The sequence below is a fragment of the Chrysemys picta genome, chromosome 1 (assembly GCF_011386835.1).
Source record: "Chrysemys picta bellii isolate R12L10 chromosome 1, ASM1138683v2, whole genome shotgun sequence".
Classification (NCBI taxonomy): Eukaryota; Metazoa; Chordata; order Testudines; family Emydidae; genus Chrysemys; species Chrysemys picta.
Window position 1 is genome coordinate 119859278 of NC_088791.1, and position 21869 is coordinate 119881146.

The 21869-nt window shown below is 39.6% G+C and overlaps 1 protein-coding gene across 38 annotated transcripts in view; it reads left to right on the forward strand.

The window, feature by feature from the left end:
- The window catches only part of SOX5 (SRY-box transcription factor 5), an 807001-nt gene that overhangs the window by 498031 nt on the left and 287101 nt on the right, over positions 1-21869 (forward strand). For 23 of the 38 annotated variants that reach the window (XM_065568283.1, XM_065568279.1, XM_065568274.1 and 20 more), the window contains one exon: positions 8639-8870. In XM_065568283.1, coding sequence (XP_065424355.1) covers positions 8640-8870 — 231 coding nt within the window. In that variant the 5' untranslated portion in view covers position 8639. Of the gene's footprint in view, positions 1-2395; positions 2414-3107; positions 3126-8638; positions 8871-21869 lie in introns of those variants that run through there. The other 15 variants (XM_065568369.1, XM_065568362.1, XM_065568365.1 and 12 more) reach the window with 3 other exon arrangements.

Here is a 21869-nt window from a genome sequence, read left to right on the forward strand (position 1 = left end):
CACTCTGAAACTGGAGGTGGACTGAGAAATATTGTTTTTCATTGTTTTCAAAAAGCAGTTTCTACAATAAAGCTCCAAAGGTTTCAGTGTTTTGATTGTCTAATTATTTGATCTGATCCCAATTTGTAGTTCAGCTGGCAAAAGAGTGACGCTTACCTAATGTTGTAGGGATTGTGACATTCAATAGCCCAATGCTGACTAGTTCATAAACCTTTACAGGAAAAACAAATACAAACACCAAAAACTGCAATTTCCACTGTGGTAGAAGGATGAATGTTAAAAAGGAAAGAGAAGAAAATAAGATATGCTCATTAAGTGGAAAGATTAATAGGGAAATGGCTGTAGAGGTATAAACAGTAAAGAAATAAAATGAGGCAAGGGCTAATTTAGAGGACATACTAGAAAATAAGTAAGCTTATGGATTTAATTCAAAATCATCCAAGCAGAGGCTCTTTGCATGAAAGAAGCCAGTGATCAGGCTCAGTTTACTTGAAACATCAACAATGACTGCATCCTGCTGTTCAGAGTTTGTGCTGATAGATGCTCATCGTGTTTGACACGGCACCATTACATTAGTGTGTTTACTGTGATTGTAGACGCCTTTTGACTATTGGGCTCTTCTCTTGCTGAGAGCACTGCAAAAGTCCAAGTTCTGAAGCTTGATCTTTTAAAGTGCACCCATCTGCAGAGGCAAGGTCCAATCCTACAGAAACTATACTGTTTCTGTACTCTGGGTATGGTATTAGATTTTTAGTTCTTTTAACTGACATACAGTACAAGACATTGCAGTATAGTAAATTTGGCAGATCTCAAGCTGATGTTTGTTTGCTGGGTGATATTGCACAAGTCACTTAGCATTGCTGTGCTGCAGCTAGGCAAAGTCTAAAATAATATATACCTTTCTTTGAGATCTACAGATGAATAAAGAACTATATAAGGTCCACAGTAGGTGAGTGGAGCTTGTCCTCTTGTTAAGAGCTCCTTCATCACCTTACAAAGGATGCAGTGGTTGAGGCAAGGGCTCTTAGCCTCAGCAAAGCTGCAGGAACCATTTTACTTCTTAACTAGGTTAGCCAGTCTTTTATTAGCTGTATGCTTCACAAGGTCAGCAGAATACACTGTGCATATGCAGTATGCAATTTTTCCCAAAGGGTTATACTAGAGCTAGTCAGACAATGTTTTTTTTTCCCCCATGGAAAATGTCAACAACAACAAAATATATAATAATGTCAATGTTGTCAATGGAAAATTTCAATTCTTCATTGATCCCTCCCTTTTATTAGTTTTTCACTTTTCCGATTAAAAATAGAAAAATGTCAAGTAAAGCAGACGTTCATGTGAAAATTTGTGTACTTATTAAAAAGTTTTGATCGAAAGTTTTTGACTATTTCTAGTTATACCTGCAGTCAAATTGAAACCATGTTCCCTTGGGATTCTCAGAGACAAGTCTCCTCAAAAAGAATAAATATGATAAATATCAGCTGTCTTTCCTGCTGTTTTGGCAGTAGGGCTGTTATACATTAAAATTGTGCCTCCCCCCTTTTTTTTTAATGGAGAAAGGGTCTTCCCCCACCACTCCCCACCTTGTTCTGACACAGAAACAACTAAACTATTTAAAAAAAAAAAAGCACTGTCAGTCAAAGGTCAATCCTGAAAAGTGAAAGTTTTGGAAAAGAGAAGAACGAGTGAACATACTAGGCTTAAATTTGGAAATCATTAGGCAAAATTAACTGTAGTAGTGGTTGCTACTTTACCTGCTGTAATAATTTTCTATGCAAGACTGTTATGCAGTCTCCACCTCGGTGAGTTTAGTTTTCATTAACAGAGTCATCTTATTCAAACCATTTAAAACTTTTTTTAATAAAGTTTTTGTAATGTGCATGCATTTGAAGAAGGTGGCTGATTGATATGTTCTTAGAAAGTAATAATTAATAGATTATGATATCCCAGTATGAGTGACAGCTGAGACATATTTTTCCACTTAACTCTTGTGCACACATTTTAATTGATTAACAATTTTTTTTAACTGCAGAACTGTTTCAGTGAAAAATTGCAAGCCAGACTGCAAGTGATTCAAAATAGTTACTATTTGAAGTCTGTCAGAAGTTGTAGCAGGGCACTTTGCTCCTTGAAGGGCTTGCAGAGTCAGGGGGCAGCAAGCCCTGGCCTAAGGAGAAGCCCAGCAGGCTTGGGAATCAGCAGATGCAGCTAATGAGTGGCTCTGATTCCCACCTGGAAGATATAAGTGGCGGACCCAGTTCTGTAAGTGAGAGAGAAATACAGACAGACACACAAACAAACAGTTCCCTTGATAGCTGCAAAAGGCAGTTAGGTCTTATTGTCCCCCTGAGACTGAGGGCTGTGAACCTTGAGCTACTGGTAGGGGGCAGAGGACCCTGCAGTATCAGTCCAGGTCAGGACTATCACTTTTGTTACCTTTTTACATTTTTTGCATCTGTGTAAGAGAGCCTACCTTGAAGACTAAAACAGAGCTGGGCACAGCTGACTGTTTTGTATCCAAGCTGGTGAACAGATCCAGCAGACTACACTGACCTGTATAGAAGGAGCTGAGGTAACAGCGCAGTTCCTGGTGGGACAAAATGCTGGATTCTGCCACCCTTATTTGTGTTGAGTAATAGCTTTATCTATACATATAGATATATAATGTTATATTGGTGCCCAACTCTAATAATCTGTACTTGTTCTGTGGAAAAGCAGAATCTGCAGGGCTCCCAGTTGAACACCTTCTATGAGTACTACATTTACTAAAAGAAAATGCCCCTGTAGATTCCACTGCAGTCTCTGCTCTTCTCCTCTGGTCTCATGCTATCATTAGAAGATTGAACAGAATCTGATCCAAAGCCTCCAGAAGTCAGTGAAAGTCTTTTCACTGATATCAGTTAGCGAGGGATCAGGCCCTTCGAGAGTAAATTCATGCCACCGTCTCCTTATTAGTTTGTTACCCCTAAATTCTTGCAGAAGGTGAGAACTTTGCTAGTCTTTTCTGTGTGTCCATTCTTGCCCCAAAATGCAGCTTTTTGTCTACTATCCATGGAAGGGGTTTGGCTGTTTTAACTCTGCTCATGAGAAGGACTTAGCTTCTAGCAAGCAAAGAAACTCAGGAGGTGAGCATTTTCATGCTGATTTGGAAACTAGTTATAAGACTACAGTCAGGCGCTGTCATGCTTGGTTATGGTGAGAAAACAACAATGCCTTTCTTGATAAGGGAAAAAGGAAAAGTCTTGCACAGTCAAAATTTTGACGTACAATTTAAATCATCTCTACATCCTGTGGACTTGGAGCTGTCAAAAAGGCAAAGCCTGCGTTTGAATGGAAAAGCTTTTTATTTCTTTAAAAAGTGTACCAGCTATAATTATCCATAACTATGCAGGCCTGTTTTAATGCTGTTTTATAATTACAGGTCTTAATGCTAGATTATACAAAGTCATTTATAAATAGTCAGAACAGAAGGACTTTGGAGTTTTTTAACCTGTAGATTGCTGTAGGTTGTGGCAGCTGACGGGATTTTGGCGGTATATATATGGTGTTAGCTGTGTAATGATTGATGAATCCCTTAATTAATTCCCCAACAAGTTAAGATTTACAGTCTCGTATCTTTTTCTCCTGACACATCTGTGTTTGTCACTTTTAAAGACGTGGATAAGCCATTTCTTCAAAAGCCTTTGTGGATATCTGAAACATTTCTGGGGTATTTTGCTGAATGTAACAAGATTAGAGTTTCATAATTTTATGGCATAAGCGATTGAATTGGGATTGATGTTGGTTATATACCAGAGGGCACCATCTCCTTGAATACTGGCTGCCTCTGTGGATTTATTTAGGGTATGCAATTACTTATCAAACGATCCAAAACCAAATGAACAAATTGAAATATAGTGGGGGACTTTTAAATGGGCCTCTGTTTAAAGGTGTAGCCTGTTGAAAGACTGTTTTCAATGCACTAAACTCAAATGTATCTAGAAGAAATTAACTTGTACTTTTGGTGCACTGAAGTGGTTTGACTGGAACCAGCACTCCCTGCAGTGGAGGATAAAGTGTTGCATTTGGATGCAACATAGCATTCATTCTCTTAGAGGAAAATCCTGGCCCTATTGAGGTCAATGGCAAAACTCCCTTTGACTTTAAGACTGAAATCCTGATGTGATTCATTGACAAAGAATAAATGATAACTAGAGGGAGAGTGAATGGACAGGTGGAGCTGAAGGCAAGAAGAACTTACTGCTGTCAGATAGCTCACATGCATAGTATAGTATAGATCATATTTTGGACTACCATAAGATTTTGCTGAACTAAAAATATAACTATTGACAGCAAACTTATTTGTTTACTTGATGAAAAGATAGATCTGCTAACTGTGTCTTCTGCATTCCAAACCAAGATACATTTCCTAAAAGAACAGGGTCCTCTTAAATGAATTAGTAATGGGTCTGGACTGGAACATCAGATCTAAATCCTGAGTTGCACTTCAGTCTTTGGATAAATTCAGATCAAACATGGATCCAACTCAAGCCTATCTCTACAACTAGCTGAAAACTGAATCCAAATGCACATGAGCGTTGGGGTGTGAGTGCAATTCTGAACTTTGTGGACTCAGGTCTGTGTCAGAAAATTATTACCATATTGCTTTGTTTTGTGCTTGTATTGGGTGAAATGAATTGGTGATAGGCAAAAATTCAGTTCTGATTCAACTCTTAACTACCTGTGGTTATACTATTATTCTGACCAAATTTTGTCTTTGATACAATGCACAGAAACATATTGATTTCAAAGAGAGGTGTGCATCAAAGCTCAGAATTTGGTCCATTATTTAGCTGTCTTTACCAGCTATGCCTATTTCTTGCTCTCAGTATGAACACACAGTTTACACTGGTATAACTGAGAACCGAAGCTCAGAGAAGTAACGGCTAAATATTCAGCTGGTGTAAGTTGATGTAACTCTCCATTGGCTGAGGGTTTGACCCAAGATGGTTGCATTTTTGTGCTATATCAGTATATTCTTTGCCACACCTAATTTTAAAAAAATGGTAAGGAAAAGAATAGACCTGGTAAAAGAGCTCAGTTTTTGAGCAACAAGGTTATCAATTTAACCATTTTTCTTTGTATATTATATATAACTAGAGCTCAGGTTTACTTGTATAAAGGATATGGGAATCTCACTTAATACCTAGCATTAGCCCAGTAGGAAAATGAAGATGTTCAAAATGTGAGGAGGGTGAGGGGGGAGAGAGAATTCAAAGATATAAAGTGTGGGAGTCTTTAACATTCATAATAGGGACCAATAAAGCTGAGGAAATAATGAAAAGACTAGCAGTGAATGAATTCACCTTGTCATGTTGTTTTCAGCCCATGAACCTATCAGAACAATTTGATGCTTTCTGCTGCTACACCCTCTAACGTTTTCTGCCCTTTAGGATGGGGTTTCAGGTTGGAATAGTTTTAATGTTTTGCCTTTACTTGTGTGAGTTTCCTAGATATATGTAGTGAAAAAGTAAATACTATTCTATTGTACAGGATTGGTGTTAAATGCTAAAGATGGTGATAATATTATTACAGGGCCAAGTTGTGATGATGATATTATTACAGGGCCAAATTGTATCAGATTTACATTGGCTCAAGTAGAGGGTAGGACAGAGCCCTGCAACCAGTAAGACACAATCCAACCCTGAATTCCCTGTTGCACGTGATAGGTGTGTAGAGAGTGCACCTCAGAATGGTGCAACTAGTTTCCTGTGTGTGTCCTACTCAGTCTCCAAGCCAGTGAAGACTGGAAGCAGGACCGTGGACCCACCTGCTTAACTGTCGCTCTTGCATTAGGATGGGTAGGACATGAAGGGAGCAGTCCTTGCTCTCTGTCAAACACTTATCACAGTTGCTACTGCATCTGTGACTGGACCTTATAGGGGCTGGGCAAAGTAGGAGAAAGTTTCTTGTACCCTCTCCCCTTTGCACTGTGGTTCAGAGTCTGGCCCATGGTGTTATGGACCAAAAATATAGTATTCTGTATTAAAAATAAATAAGAATGTGTCATCCATCTCTTCTCCACTCCCGTCCCTTCTTTATATTTTCCTGTAAGAACTTTAATTGTTCCCTTTGAAAGCAGTGGCCAGCAGGAGGAGGTGATGAATCCTGGCAAGCTAATTTAAACTGTAGTGGGAACCATATATTCAGGAGTGGAGCTAGTAGAAGAATTTTGAAATGCTCGTCAGATTCCCCTCTCCCTACTACACAGTGGAACTGTGTGATCTCATTTGCACTTATTCTATGTTAACGCCCGTGAAAGTTCTTCACACAAGTTGGGTACAGAGTATATGGAAGAGACCCTCTTTTCAGATCAGGGATCCTAACTGTGGATAAAAGGGTCACAATGTATATTGCTGTGGAGAATTTTGACAGTAGCTTACAGTATTTTTCCATGGCATTAGCTACATTAAAATCTAGGGCCTAAAGTGACTAATGTTTTTGAGTGCCTCAATTTTCAGATGCCTAACTTGAGTCACCATAAAGGGCCCTGATATTCAGACAGTAAGACTTCCTAAAAAACAGGTTCTTTTTAAGGCATCTAAAACTGAGTACCAAAAACAGGCACTCAAAATCACTTTTGAACATTTAAACATAGGTTTCTGTCTCTTCTACTGCAGAATATGAATAACTCACATGGATTCTGCAGCAGGGAATTAGGGTCCTGGGACTTCAGACATGACAGCCATCTCAGCTAAGCATAGAGTACTTTTAGCAAGAGTCTATCTGATGAACTCTGTCCATATGCATATGTTTCTGAGCAGGCATGCAGACTGTGCGTGTCTAGAAAACAGAATTCAGGTGATGAGATTATATCTCTATATCTATATAGATATATATATAGTGCTAGCCTATTGGAATAAGACAAACAGAGAAAATACAGGCTGTTTCTCTACATATAGATAATAGAGGGTGTTCAGATGGACTGGAGATATGCAACTAAGTGTAGGTTCTGTGGGTTTTTTGCGGGGGACTGAGTTCTTAATATACTCTAATGTGGCTTAGGGGGCAGAACTCAAAATGAGATCATTAAAAGCAAAATAAGTCACAACAAAGGACTGTTTAAAGTTGCAGTTTGTTTTCAGACCCAGTTGACTGCCGCTAAGAACCATTTCGTGTTCAATATGCCAAATCGTATGGACATGCTTCACATCACAGCAGCCCCACATGTGGTGCAAGAGGCTGCTGGACTTTTGAAACACAGGTTTTAACTGGGAAGTGTAAAAATAGGCATAATTAGAATCATAATTGCTACACTTCGGAGAAGCAGCAATCTTCTACTATTCAATTCAGCTTCTCCATATAACTTTTAGTTACAATCTTCACTTTTCTATCTCATGAATATCTATTTTTCATTAAGTAGTAGTATTGCTCTTAGTAATATAACTGGTTTATTTCTCTTCCCCTCCCCCCATGATTATATCCTGGCTGAATGTGTTCCTGCCTCTAAAATCAGTATTTTCTTGCTTTTGATTCCATTCCTTACAACAGATGCCTTTTGTTAGAACACAGGTCTGTTATGCCACACACAAGCCTTGGTTTTCAAGAACAGTGGTAAATTAATTAGTGATGGCAAACCTCAGAAGGTTTGGGTAAGTCCCCAATGTTTGGATACTTATCTGGAACTCTCTGTTCTGAAAACCAGGTTGGAAATTTCATGGGATTGGGCTATCTTGTGAGGTTTTTATTACTGCTTGGTTTGGATGGAAATACCATGATGAATATAGCTTTTCTCATGATATTTTGATTTTTCTGGTCTCTTCTGAAAACAGGAGATGCAGAAGGATGTGAAAGTTAACAGAACTATTTTGTGAAATTTTTTTAGGGGGGTCCAAGTTTTGAGTGGAAGTTTGGGTGTGATTTTCTATGTATGTTTTATGTGTGTGTTCTATGTATTCTGCTCTTACAATATTTCTGATGCAACTGTAAATTGGAAGTACAGGATATCTTGCCAGATAATCTTCATTCAATCTTTAGAATCCGATTTTTGTAGTGTCAAGCAGTTTAGATAGTTTAAGCATCCAAATGTTTAGGGGCTTATAAATACCAGACTTGTGAACCTTATAAGTTTCTTCCAACAATACTATAGTTTACCCATCACTTTGATAGGTGGTTTTAGAAACACACAAATTTTAGCTTGAAAGCAAGATTTTTTTTTTTTTTAATTTACTTTACTTTCTTGGATATCATTAGAACAAAACAGATTATTGTCCCTTAAAAGCTAAGTTGATGCTAGTTTGCATTGGGAGACGATCCATTTTCTATAGGCTCTTGCAAAATGTAAAACTACATGGGTATTTTTAAAAAGGAATTGCATTTCATTATACAGTGTTCTTAGGTGAATTTTCATGTTTAAGAAGCCGGAGTACAAGAGTGCTGTATTAGTGTATTATTCTCACAACAAACAAGCACTGTTCTGTTGCTACCTGCTTGGCCATTGTTCCTGATTGTGTATGCTTTGCAGTGGTATTTGGATGGTTTCCTGTTCTCTGCCAGCACAAAAAAGGCATTTCTGTTACAATGGCCCCTAACCACACAATGACGGCATTAAGGATTTATTTGGAGGTTTCATTATTTTCTCCTCTTTTGTTCCTTCCAGGATGTCTTCCAAGCGACCAGCCTCTCCGTATGGGGAAGCAGATGGAGAGGTAGCCATGGTGACAAGCAGACAGAAAGTGGAAGAAGAGGAGAGTGACGGGCTCCCAGCCTTTCACCTTCCCTTGCATGTGAGTTTTCCCAACAAGCCTCACTCTGAGGAATTTCAGCCAGTTTCTCTGCTGACGCAAGAGAGTTGTGGCCATAGGACTCCCACTTCTCAGCACAATACAATGGTAGGTTGGCTCATGGTCTATTGTGCTTACATCCATTCTTTGATTTGTGTGTCTACAATAGCTTGGCATCCAGATATGCCCGTTATACAGTTCAGAGTCACACGTACAGCACATACTACAATAATGTGACAGCTTTGACCTAGCTGGACTGCCTTCCACCCCCACTGCCAACGCTAAATCATTCTGTTAAGGATCAAACTCTACTTTCGCTCACTTCCATTTGGCCATTTATTTTAGTGCAGAGGGCACTAAATTTTGCTCTTAATTACAGAAATCCAGAGTGTATCTGTTCATTTACTAGTAGATACTCTGGATTTAGAGCACCATTAGTGATAGCAATATTTTGCCTAGCATGTGGAATATAATGCATACATTGAGGTCTATGCAATATCTAGGCACAAAAGGGTGAATGAAGGATAAAATAGAGCAACAGAGACTTGACTTTGGATTTGGTTGTTTTTAAAAGTTTAAGTTGGATCTGCTGATGTCTGTCTTGCACACGGTGGTTAATTATGTGTGAATTTGCTAATTTTCTTATTGCCAGCCTTTAACATCAGGAGACCGTGGTTCAAATCCTCACTTAGAAAGATGCCAAAATATCTGTACATATGGGTGTTAGTTTACACTTTGCCAAACCAACTCATGGACTCTGATCCAATTGACCAAAATTAGCAGTCCATTGGAGGCCCAGGACTGTCCTTATTTAAAAACAAACCAAAAAGCCCATTCCCATGTTCCACTCTTACAATTAATGAGACTGCAATATCAGTTGACATGTTTGGACTATTAGTTTAGAATATTATAATACATTTTTTTTATAGAGGTAGAAAATCAGGGGGGTATTTAAAACCAGGGCTGAGGTACATTGGCAGAGATCTATGCTGGGAAGATGTTTGCACAGCACTTACCTGTGAAAACGTGACTAACTTTGCTTTAGTCTCCAGCTTTCAGGAGGGCTAAATTCACTCTAAATTTTACTTTAAATAAAGATAATTTTGGTCCAGTATATCTGAAGACTTTTTTTTAAAAAAAATGAATGATACAGTAAGTGTCAGTTTATGATCACAAAAGCCTGCAATAACTCCATAGTGCTATTACAGCTGTGCAACAACCTCTACGTTAAAAAGCCTTAGATACCCCCCGCACCCCCCCTTTGTGAAAAAGTGAGTGTGTTTTCACTGGAGCTGCTTTCCTAGATGAAAAAACTTGCTTATCTCTTTCCCCTTTTTTTTTCTTCCATTCAATTTTATATTGCTCTATTATAACTTAAAATTGAAGAACAACCTTGTGGGGTAGATTGCTCAGGGGTGCTATTATGCTTTTTTAACTTGTTTGCTTCTGATCCTCCACCACACGTGCTGTGCAGATGTTATTCATTAATGTGCCATTAAAGTCAAAGGAATACTGAGCTGTACTGTCGTATGGGCTATGCTGTATTTTGGCTTGGTGTGAGATCCCTTGTCTTAAAAATTTTCTTTGGCATTATAGTTTGGATTTTCAATCTTGTACAGCACCTAAACCCAGGAGAGGTGCTTTCTCAAATATAAAGTCCTTTTCCTGCTGCCACTGAATTCAGAGGTACCTTCCCAGTAGTAGAGGACCAAGCCCTAAATGAGTAAATATAACTTGTCCTCTAAGGAGCCCAGCAAGTGTATTCTATCTGGACATTGCTGAAATATTCAACTGTAGTTTAATTGACTGACTTGTATTCTTATTCATTCATAGGATTTTTTTAAGGCTAGGATGGTCCAGAATGGTCCTCTGTTCTGACTTCCTGCATGACATTGGCCTTAATTGAACACCAAAACAACATACTGTATCATCTAATAATACTTATATATTGCACATTTCAGACAGTTTTGTTGAATGGAATGTATTGATAGCATGTGCATTTGAACCAGTTTCTTCTTGTGTATGTGCACAGGGGTGAGGGGTTGGTTTTTTCCCCTGACCTATGTGAAAGAAGTGCACTTCTATCAATGTGCATGAAGTAGACCAGTGAAAGTAAGCAATATACCTGTAATACGATCCCTTTTCTCTCCCTCTGTCCCGCTCTCCTCCCATCTTTAATATCCCACAGAGAAAAAGCATGAACACAGAGCTCTGACAACTTGTAGGTGGCTTTAACTTGTGTGATCAGCACTTACTGGATCCATTCCCATAGAGCCTATTCACCTTGGCAGCATTACAAGGGTCATTTTTCCACTGCTTGAACTGTTCCTATCTGATTTGGTATTGTAAATCCAGGTGCACACACATATGCAGTGCAGATCAACACTGTTTTATCAGGAGAGCGCTAGCAGCCTCATGCTCTTAGCAACTTGTGTACTACACCGACTGATTCCACTAGTAATCCTGGCATTCTCATTTTACAGCTGTATGATGGCCTTCACAGGATATACCTTTTACAGATCTCGCCAGTATATTATAGGTAGGCTTGGAAGGATTCATTTTTTATCAGTAAATGTCACTTTCAACACACACACGCACACAAAAATCAACAAGAAAATATTTCCATCCGTGATTATCAGAATTTACAGCGAGGCAGAGTAAGAAAAGTGCAGCTCGGGAATTTATTGGAGTTTGATTTGAGGATGTTTACTTGATGTATTTTGACATGTGATGTTGACAATTTGTGTTTTAACAGTTTATAAAGCTTTAACATTTTGATTCTCAATGTCTACTGTCACTAAATAATTGTCTGAACCACCCCTCCATAATTTTGTGCAACTGTGGGAAATTTAAATCAATAAAAATATCGGTTTATTTTTAAGCATTTTTTAATCTGTGAAAATTAAATAAAAATCAAATTCTGCCAAGTCTAATAAGGCACAACCAGACAACGCTGGGCAGGCATCTAGCCAGTCTTAAGCCCATGTCATAAGGCACTCCTACCTCATTGCATCCCTCATGAACAAATTTGTATGCTGTCCGCTTAGTCTCTCAACGGGCACCTCATGAGGGACATTCATGGCTCTGGAGAAAATAGGTATTTCGGTATCAAGAGGTCCCCAGGTCTTTTTACACTTGGTCTACAACCTGCTTGCAGCTTTGGGGACAAAACCAGCAGAAGTAAACCCAGAGCTAAGCCATCCAGAGCAGGCAGGAAATTGTCCAGGTTGCACCATCAGCCATTGCTGTTCACTGTACTGCTCCTCTCCTTATGCTCCATTGCCCAGCACCTGGTTATGGAAGAAGAATAGCAAAGAAACTCAGAGTTGGAGAACCACCTAGGGAGTAAGGAGCCTCTTGGCGTGCCTCATCCTTCTACTTATCACTCACTGTTGCATCTTCAGTAGGGGTTGAATTTTTCCCTTTATTTGATAGGTCACTCTCACCTGGGCTTTCCTTTATAATTCCCGCCAGCTGGGACAGGGGGGATGAGGGGAGGTACAAAGACTTGGTGGGAAGAGAGGAAGAGCAGGCACCCACCTCCAGGCTGGGAAGGAAGTTCCTATCTTCTTCCAGGCCCATTCCAGCTCCTCTGGGTCCCACTTTTGCTTCTGTCCGCAACCCCCAGCATGTGAGAGTTTATGTGCAGGTGGAGCCTGCAGAATATTTCCAATGTAAGGGTGCTAGGCCCCCCAATTCCCCTGATTACACTGCCCCTGAGCTGGGCTATCCTAAGACCTGTGAGATGGTGAATCATTCCAACAGAAGGGCCATTGGAAAATCTACCTGACCTCAGACTTTCCTTGGATTTGCCTTTCTGAATAAGAGCAAGCCCTGTTACTCTAGCCCACGACCTGGAAAGTCTTGTCTCTGAACTTCAGTGCAGAGACATAGGTCCAAATGACAGGAAGGCAGAACCCCAGAGAAGGAGGGAATTTTCTAGATTCAGTCAAATCGTCAGAGGAGTTGGAGAGCTTCATCTCCGTATCTTCTTTGGAATTGAACAATACATCTGAGAGGCAGAGAAGTTTTGCCTCCTTCTCAGAAAAAGCCTATTTCAAATTTACTCCTCATTGAGGAAGAAACTAGCCATATAGTTCTCCATCTGCCAGACATTTTTATCCAGATTAGGAAGATCCCAGAGAAAATGACAAAAATCCTGGTGACTTGAAAAAGAAAATCCAAACACATTTTTCCCAGTTAAAGTAACTGTAGCCAAGAACTGTGAAGGGTGGATGCTCAGGGAAAAAGCAAGAAAGAAATAATTCTAAATATGAAAAGTCTGGTCCATGCTCTTGAAATAGGATAAACTGTCAGAATCTGAGCCAAAGGCTCAAGAAAAGTAAGTACAAGACCAACTCTTTGCCTTAAAATATATAGAGGCTCGCCTTAGAAAGTTAATAGCAGGCCCAGAACTAGCCTTAGTTGAAATGCACTGCAGGATTAAACTATGCATTTCTATCTCTTTTGAAGACTCCCCTCCCCCCCCCTTCAAAGATACAGTACCCTAATAGAACTGGTAGCATTTGGCCCTTCTGTGACAAATGTTCTGGGATTTTTGATTTAATTACGATTGATCTGCCTCATCTTGGCATATGCATACATATAAAGTGTCCTTGTGTCATCTTCAAAGTGTAGTAATGGGAACCAGCAATGACCACAGCAGTCTTCTAGACAGAAGAAGTGGCAGGATTCAGAGTATAGTAATTGATAAACTATACTGTGAACATTTTGATGATCATTCTCTAGAAGGGTAAAGGCTATTTCTTGTTGAATATTGTTCAAAGATTAGATGAGATGTAAAATCAGAGTTCTGACCTCTTGTCGTTGAAAAATCCTTTGGCAAGAGCAGGGGTGTTTATGCCATTGTCCTTGTCGTATTCCACTCTGGGTAACTACATTTGCCAATCTACATTGCCTCTGCAGTTTCAATTGGATCCAGTACTCACCTTAAGTTTTTGATTTAAATTGGCTTGAAATGTTGCTGTACATTGTTAAATACTTTCAGTGTTTGACCCTAGAAGTGACTGTGTTCAGTGAATTAAGTGATTCCTGAATAAGTGGAAAGTATTTTGAGAAGCTTGGATGATATTAAGAATCAGAATAATAAAAAGCTTAGCCTGCACATTGTTTTGTGCTATTCCTCCATTTGCTCAAAAATAAGAGACTCACCAATACTCTGTTTGAGTTTTGCCTTTATGCATACATCTTGACCTACACTTTGCCAATAGATCAGTGGTTATACACACATTTTTTTTAAATGTTCTTGGGCCAAAATAATGTGCAACCAGAGCACTTGGGCTGCTACTCAGAAGGTGTGGGGAGAACGTGTGTAGCTTTTTAAAATGTCAAAATAGGATCCTAATTATACTGTGGAAAATAGTTTTTTTAAAGTACTTTTAGAGACATTTAAATTTCCAATGTACCTTTCCAAGCTTAGGATAAGTTATTGTGATGGTACAATGCACAGTGTTGTGAACACCAGTGCAGTTATTGTGCCTGCTCTAATAATGAGAATTTCATTGTTTGGGGAGAGCAGTCTCCTACACTCTAGACAAAAGTGTAATTACTTTTGAACAACGAGGAATGTGCTCAATTTAATAGCATGGAGAATAGATTCACCAAGATTCAGATAAAGCTAGCTTAAAAGCCATATGTGCAATGTGGCAGTATGAAATTGTTAGTAGGTAGCATGATTACACACACACACATACACACACACTCCTACTTTTGCAGTTTAAGGTATAAACTGTTGTTTCTGTAAGAACTGGACAAGTTTATGTGAACAAGGCCAGTTCAATTAAAAAAAGCAAAAATGGTGATAAATTTGCATCTTTCTGGGGATTCGTTTTATTTTTTTTCTTATCTTTTCTTTTTCCTTTTCCTTTTCTCCTTCCTCTTTTTATGAGAAATTGATACCTATCATAGGATGAAAATACACTGTTACAAACATTGCATTATAAATGTCATCACAAAGTAGCACATGAAAGCTGTTTCCATAGATATAATTCTAGGTTTGTATCTTAGTTTGATCTTTTCAATCTTTACACTTGCATTGTTTCAGAAAACTACCCCTAGGCTCTCAGGAATGAGGACATGTGAAGAAGAATCAGCTAAGACTGATCAAGTAGCTCGTGAAGTTATACAGTACAGTCCTTGTTCTAGACAATTCCATTTAATCCACAGGGTCCAGTAGTGACTGGGTTAGGGAAAGCTTTGGGGCACTTCACATGTACAGCACAGAAAGTATCACCACTGTATTTAAGTTACTAGCCTCTGTCTGTCCTCTGTTATAAGCTTTATTCCTCTGTTTCTCTTGATTCCTGCCCCCATTTATTTCTGTACATACTGTCTATTCACAGTTATATAGTGCTTTACAAACGGCAGTGAATTAATTATCACAACACCTTCGTGAGGCGGAAAGTAAACCAGATACAATATCTCAGTTTTTCAGATGAGGAAACTAAGGCAGAAATTAAGGCAATGGAGGAATTGAGGCACAGGGTTGTTACATAGGAGTCCCTTGTGCTTTGTCCACCAAGCTATATTGCCTTTTTGTTTATCAAGTTGCCCCTCTGTGTGTATAGTGGTCACCTAAACTTTGTAGCAGATGTACTATCCTAGCAAAAATAATTGGCTGAGAGGCAGTCAGGTTGAAAGCTGAGGTGGCCCATTGGCAGCAGTCTGTGAAGGAAGCAACTCCTCCCCAACAGCTGTGAATTGGTCTGGAGTCCCATCTCTAAAGCAAGGGACCTAGGGCTATGGTTTGATTAGGCACCAAAAGGCCTGTCTGCGTCTCTAGGGGACAATAAAGGACTCCTGATTAGAGAGGGAAATCACGATAGGAAAAAATTCCAATGATCACTTTCAAACAAAAGGGCTAGAAATGTACTTAAAATGGTAAATATAAGTAGCTGAAGCCAACCTTGATATTTATAGGTTCTTTGAAAATTTTCTGGAGGGGTGACTTCAGTTTTCATGGACACAAAATCAGAGGGGCCTGTGTGATGCGTGTGTGTCATGGAGGGATGGCAGGTTGGTGTTGAGGAGCATCTGAGGCTGTTTACGCTCTCACTTTTGTTGGCAAAACTTTTGTCGGTCGGGTGTGAAAAAAACACACACCCACCCGGCTGTTTCACTGACAGACGTGCCGGTGTGGACAGCACTATGTCGGCGAGAGACGCTCTCCGATGACACAGCTACTGCCACTTGTTGGGGGGTGGTGGGAGAGCTCTCTCCTGCCGACACAGAGTGTCTGTATTTGCTGTGGTACAGCTGTGCTGCTCTAAGGTCTGTAGTGTAGACATAGCCTTAGTGTAAAGCACTCATTTTTAATAGATCCATTTGAAATCAGTTAAGCAGAAAATAATCACCTGAAAAGTAAACACCTTTTGTTTTATAGAAGCAGTGGGAACCCATATGTATCCATTGTTTGCTATTGTAGGCACACCTGACCTTCAATTCAATGATTTAATATTAGAAAAGCTGTCATTTAAACTTCTCACATAAATACTAGCTGACACCTGATTCATTTAGATAGCTGAAAAATTATACAGAAACGAGCTAGGTACAAACATGCAACTTGAAGTCCTTAGGAATAGTTGAGCCACCACCTGTGAAACAGATCTGTCCCTTTTCTGAATGGTGACAGCCAACGAAGAATAATTAGGCACACTACTAACAGCAATTATCAACACCTTCCAAGAAATAAACCTTCCAACCTTCCTTGAAAAAGAAGCAGCAGCCCTTCCAGTTGTCAAAAACCCAACCCTGGAAGCGGACAACATCTCAAATTAATGTCCTATGTCTAACATCCTATCCCTTGGCAAACCCATTGAGACTGTAGTGGCAGCCAAGCTCCAGCAACACATGACATCTATTGGTAACCTAGGTGCTTCATACCAGGGCATGGAGAAAGCTCTTGTGGCACTGAAAGATAATCTTTTCATGGCAATGGATAAAGTGTTGTGGCCTACATGCACAACTCAGCTGAAGTATATGGTACAGCACTATAATGGCTCCAATCATTCCTTTCCACCAGAGCCCAGAGAGTGGTTATGAACAACAGCTCATCTTACCCAAATCCATCACCTGTGCGATCCTGCAAGGATCTATTCTGTCCTTCCTTCTCTTCAACAGCTAGCTGAGCTCACTTAGAGAGACAGTGAGACAGAGTCTTCAGTGCCAACACTACTCCTGGCACCCAGCTGTACATCTTATTTTCCATAGACACAGCCAATGCCATCTCACCATGTTTAGAGGAGATTATCATCTGCGTGAGGATTGGGTGCCTCATACTAAAACTGAGGAGAAGTCTGAGGAGATGCTGATGAAAAAGGGGTAATGCTTTTAAGAACTAGCCAGGAACACTGAAGTTCTCCATCCCAGGTCACCTAAACCTTGGGGTCCTGTTTCACTCATCATTATAGCTAGATGACCAGACAGCTCCCATTGTAAAAAATGTGGAAATTCACCTTTAACATGAACAAAATTTCTTTCCATTTTCCCAGATGATGAACTGGCCGCAGTAATCCATGCATTCATCACCTCCAATGCATTTACTGCTAGCATTCCACAAAACTTTTCTCTGCATTAGGCCCATTTCTGCTCAACCCCTTCTTTGAAGACCTTACTTGATAGACTGTCTCAGTAAAGTCCATTATCTAACAGTGATTGTTCCGAAGCACCTTCCTTTTAGGAATTACCCTGCAATCTAATCCAAACGTGTGACTCTTTATTATTAAGATGTTATTTTTCATCTTAATATTTATATCTATTGTGAGTACTCCTTTCTTTTCAACCCTGTCTTTGCCACCCTCCCTCCCCCATTGCTATATCTTGATTTTTCTCGTCCTGTTCCCTTTAATTTAAGCACCTTTTCCCAGGTCCTACAAATTAACCTTCCTTAGGCTCTGTCTACCCTAGATTTTCCTCCCTTTGCTAACACTTGCAGCTCCAGCAGTGGTAATAACGGCAAGAGTACTGATACAGATATGGCTCCAGGCAGCTGCTGACACTTTAACCGTCATGTCATCCAACCATGCTTTTTTTCCCCCTTTGAACTAACTACTCCCTTTTGTCTTGAGTGTATCAGTGAAATGTCAACTTCCTCTCCATCATTTTCTTAGATTAAATGGTTTATTCAATTTTATAGGAGTTTCATGGCAGAAGAAGGGCCTCTGGCAAAACACAGACTCAACATTTCAACATGTGCATGCCTAAGTGTGCATGCCCGATTTAGGCAGGTTAATTCCAAAGGCACATGCACAATCTCCCAATGAAAAAAAGATTGCCATGCTGCAGTGCCATTGGACCAGCACTAAAAAGTATTTTTAGTTAAAAGTGAAGGACACCAAACTTCCTCCGTCAAGTAAGAAGGATCCTGCAAAATTTTGGATTGGTGGGAAGCTCAGCCCTTAACTAAATTGTTTGGCCTGTATTTGTTGTCCAGCTTTGTTATAAAGAAGTTAAGTGTGTTGTTCCTAATTACTGTTTAAATACAGTACATGTGAGCAGACGAGGCATCTCCTCTGTTATGGAAGCACAGCAACCTCAATGAATCTTGTGAAGTTAACATCACAAAATAAAGCAATTGGACATAACTGACTGGAGTTTGTGCCTAATTTAACCAAGGATGACTTTGCCATAGTACCATAAACAATGCTATCATTATCTGTGAAAGTAGTGTTTACTTCAACATCCATTCTTTATGCTTTTAGAACTCAAGCCAGCCTCAGGGAAAGATGGCTCTAAAACAAAATTAACTGTTCGTAGGCCAAAGACTGAATAGGAGAAGCAACAAAAAATGTATGCAGATTATTCTAAACAAGTGCCAATAAAAGCTTTACATTACCATTATTTTATATCATGCCCAAAGTGTGTTAAGGTGCTACATAGACAGAAACCCTCCTTCTCCTGAAATGTTAAGGTCCTGATGTTGCAAAAAGATCTGCCTGCATGGGCCCTTATACTGGTATGGGGACTTATTTAATGTGACTTCTCATGGAGTGACTCTTCTAGAGCCCTTTGTAGAATTGGGGCTTTGATGACGTGAAATAACAAGGGATATTACAGAAAGGACAAATCCTCCAACACTTCAGGAGTGGATTACTGCAATGCACTCTACACACCAACTCAGAAAAGAAATGTAAGCTGTTCCACAACGTAGTGGCCTATTAAACATTGATTCACAGTGGCAGCACACAAAACCTGTGCTCCATGACCTGCCCTGGCTGCCTGCCTGTTGGGTTCCAGATTGACTTTAAGTCATTATTTAAGACTTGGGACCTTCTTATTTGAGAGACCACCACTCTCCGCATTCCTAACTTCCACAATTGCAATCAGCAGAGATGTTCATTTCTATTTAGAGGATAAAACATTCTTTGCAGTGAGCTTTCACTCAGAAACAAGCACTCCTGCTCTGCTGACCATCATGCCAGGCTGTAAGGCACATCCATTTGTGTGGGCTGCAGCAGAGGGTAAGGCTTGGTGAATGTTAGATAGGCATGAAGGAGGAGAGTTTTATGTTTGGTGTGGGGTTCAGTTCTGGTAGCTTTGGAGGTATAAACTGATGTTTAATTTGTTTTTGTAATGTTTGAGGGGTGCCAAGAATACATACTCACACTCTAAGGCTATGTACAGTATATAATTTGGAACAGGGAATGGCCTCCTTGGCCTTGTCTTTACTAGGAAAGAGATTGTGGCTAACATTGTGGTAGCTAACATTAACCAACATGACGTCAACCATGACCTTTCTTCCTAGTCAAGGCAAATCCTTGAGCGTTTGGAAGTTACTTAGCGCAACGTGGGTTCTATTGTAAATAAATATGATAATTTTTGAAAAATTATCTCCATTATACTGGAAGTATCAAGCGTTCTGCACTTCAGAGTGAAAAATCCTCAATTTGCCTGAGTTCCTAAGTGTTAGGGTTGGAGTTGTTACCTATTAGATAAAGTTTCATGTATACAGAATTAAGCTAGATCTACACTAAGGGCGGGTGTCGATTTAAGATACGCAAATTCAGCTACGCGAATAGCGTAGCTGAATTTGGCGTATCCTATTCGACTTACCCCGCTGTGAGGACAGCAGCAAATCGATTGCTGTGGCTCCCCCGTCGACAGTGGTTACTCCTCCTGACAAGGTGGGAGTAAGTGCGTTGATTCAGGGATCGATTTATCCATCTAGATGAGACACGATAAATTGATCCCCGAGAGATCGATTTCTACCCACCGATCTGGGCGGGTAGTGTAGACTAGCCCTTAGTGGTGCATACTTTACCTTTTAGATACAGTGTCTGTGATTTACCTCTTCCCTGCATCATTCATAAACTGAATTTATACTCCATTCATTCTGCCTTTGATAGTTTTCCAAGTAGAAGGCTGTTTTTTGGTCACACTTTATTGTCTGTCTGTAAAGGAATGAAATTTTAAGTTTATGAATTTTTAAATTATTGATTTAAAGATTTTCAGGATTGTTGTATATGTCAGCACGTACAATTAAAAATGGAACCCAGTAAATACTGCACGTGCTTGGGGTGGCAGAATTCCAGGGGCCGCATTCCGGGTAGTTGGGGCGGCACAATTCTAGGGGCGACATTCCGGGTTGTTGGGTTTTGTTTTGTTTTTTTCTTTTTGCTTCGGCAGTTGCGCTCTCGGAGGTTTTTGTTGTTGTTGTTGTTGCTTGGGGCGGCAAAAAACCTAGAGAAGGCCCTATTTGTGAATGATGTGCAATGTGCCTTACTGTGGTCAGTTGACACGATAAGCTTTTTGGGGTAGAGACTATAGCTCCAATCCTGCAGCTGATAGCTTGTGGTGAATTCACTGGGGCATCATTTGGGTGTAGCTTTCTGACTTTACGCTCTCTATGGTGGGTTCAGGACCTATGTCTTTACCTGCTATATGAAGACCATGAGCAGCTATAGTGCTGCATACAAATGCTATTTTATATTATTAACAAAAAGTGGCAGTTTTTCTAGGAGTCAATTGTAATCTAGTACCTAAAGCTGGGATTTAGGACTTTGTTTCTGGCTCAGTTGTTGATTTACCATTGGCAAGTCACTTCACTTTTCAGGACCTCAGTTTACTCATCTGTAAAATGGCAATTGTGCACAGTGTTGTGAGCTTTAAGTAATGTTTCCAAAGCAACTAGAGACTTGTGGAAATTCTTGAGTAACATGTGTTATGTAGTAAAGGCAAAGTAGAGCTGGACTAATACCGCAAAAACTAGTATGTTTTTATGTAAATATTCCTTCAAATTTTGTAGATGGATTCACTTAACTGTGTCTGGGCTCATCTTGTATTTGCTTTCCATGAATATTCTAGCAAACTAGACATACTAGGTCTAGTGATGCCCATGGAAAGAGAATTTTAACATTGGATATTCAGTGAAAGCAAATTTTAAATTGTTTACCTAGCTAACAACAATATAAAGTTAATATTACAGATTTTACCCTCAAATATGCAATTTGGAGTTCATATTGTTATTAGTTAGCAGCATAAATCAGAGATGAGTAATAATGCCTCATGGCTTATAGAGGTCACACATTGAAAAGTTTTTCTTTTCCCATTTTGAGAGATTAGACTGGTTCCAGTGGTCTTCCACATTTTAAATATAGGGAAAGTCTCTCAAACCAGTAGAATCTGAAGCTGTTCATGTGCTTAGTTAGGCATAAAGAACAGGAGTACTTGTGGCACCTTAGAGACTAACAAATTTATTAGAGCATAAGCTTTCGTGGACTACAGCCCACTTCTTCGGATGCATACAGAGTGGGATGTTAGTTAGGCATGTGACTTTCTTAAACAGAGGCCTTAGTGAATGTCAGGCTTCCTTTTAAAATTGAATCCTGTAATGACAACACACTATATGTACATCATGCTGACTTCAGAAATTGATCTCATTTTACCAGTTATCTTTGTAGTGTGTAACTGTGAAAATCTAATGCCATAGGTTGCTAAATATATTGAATAATGTACGAGTCATGAAATTGTGATAACAGTCAGCCTTATCCACAACAACTTGTCAGCTGTGCTGCAGTCTTAAGTCTAGTTTACTTCCTGATCTGTGTTTAATCCAGAGTGCTGTTTGTGCACACATGTGTGTACACAGCT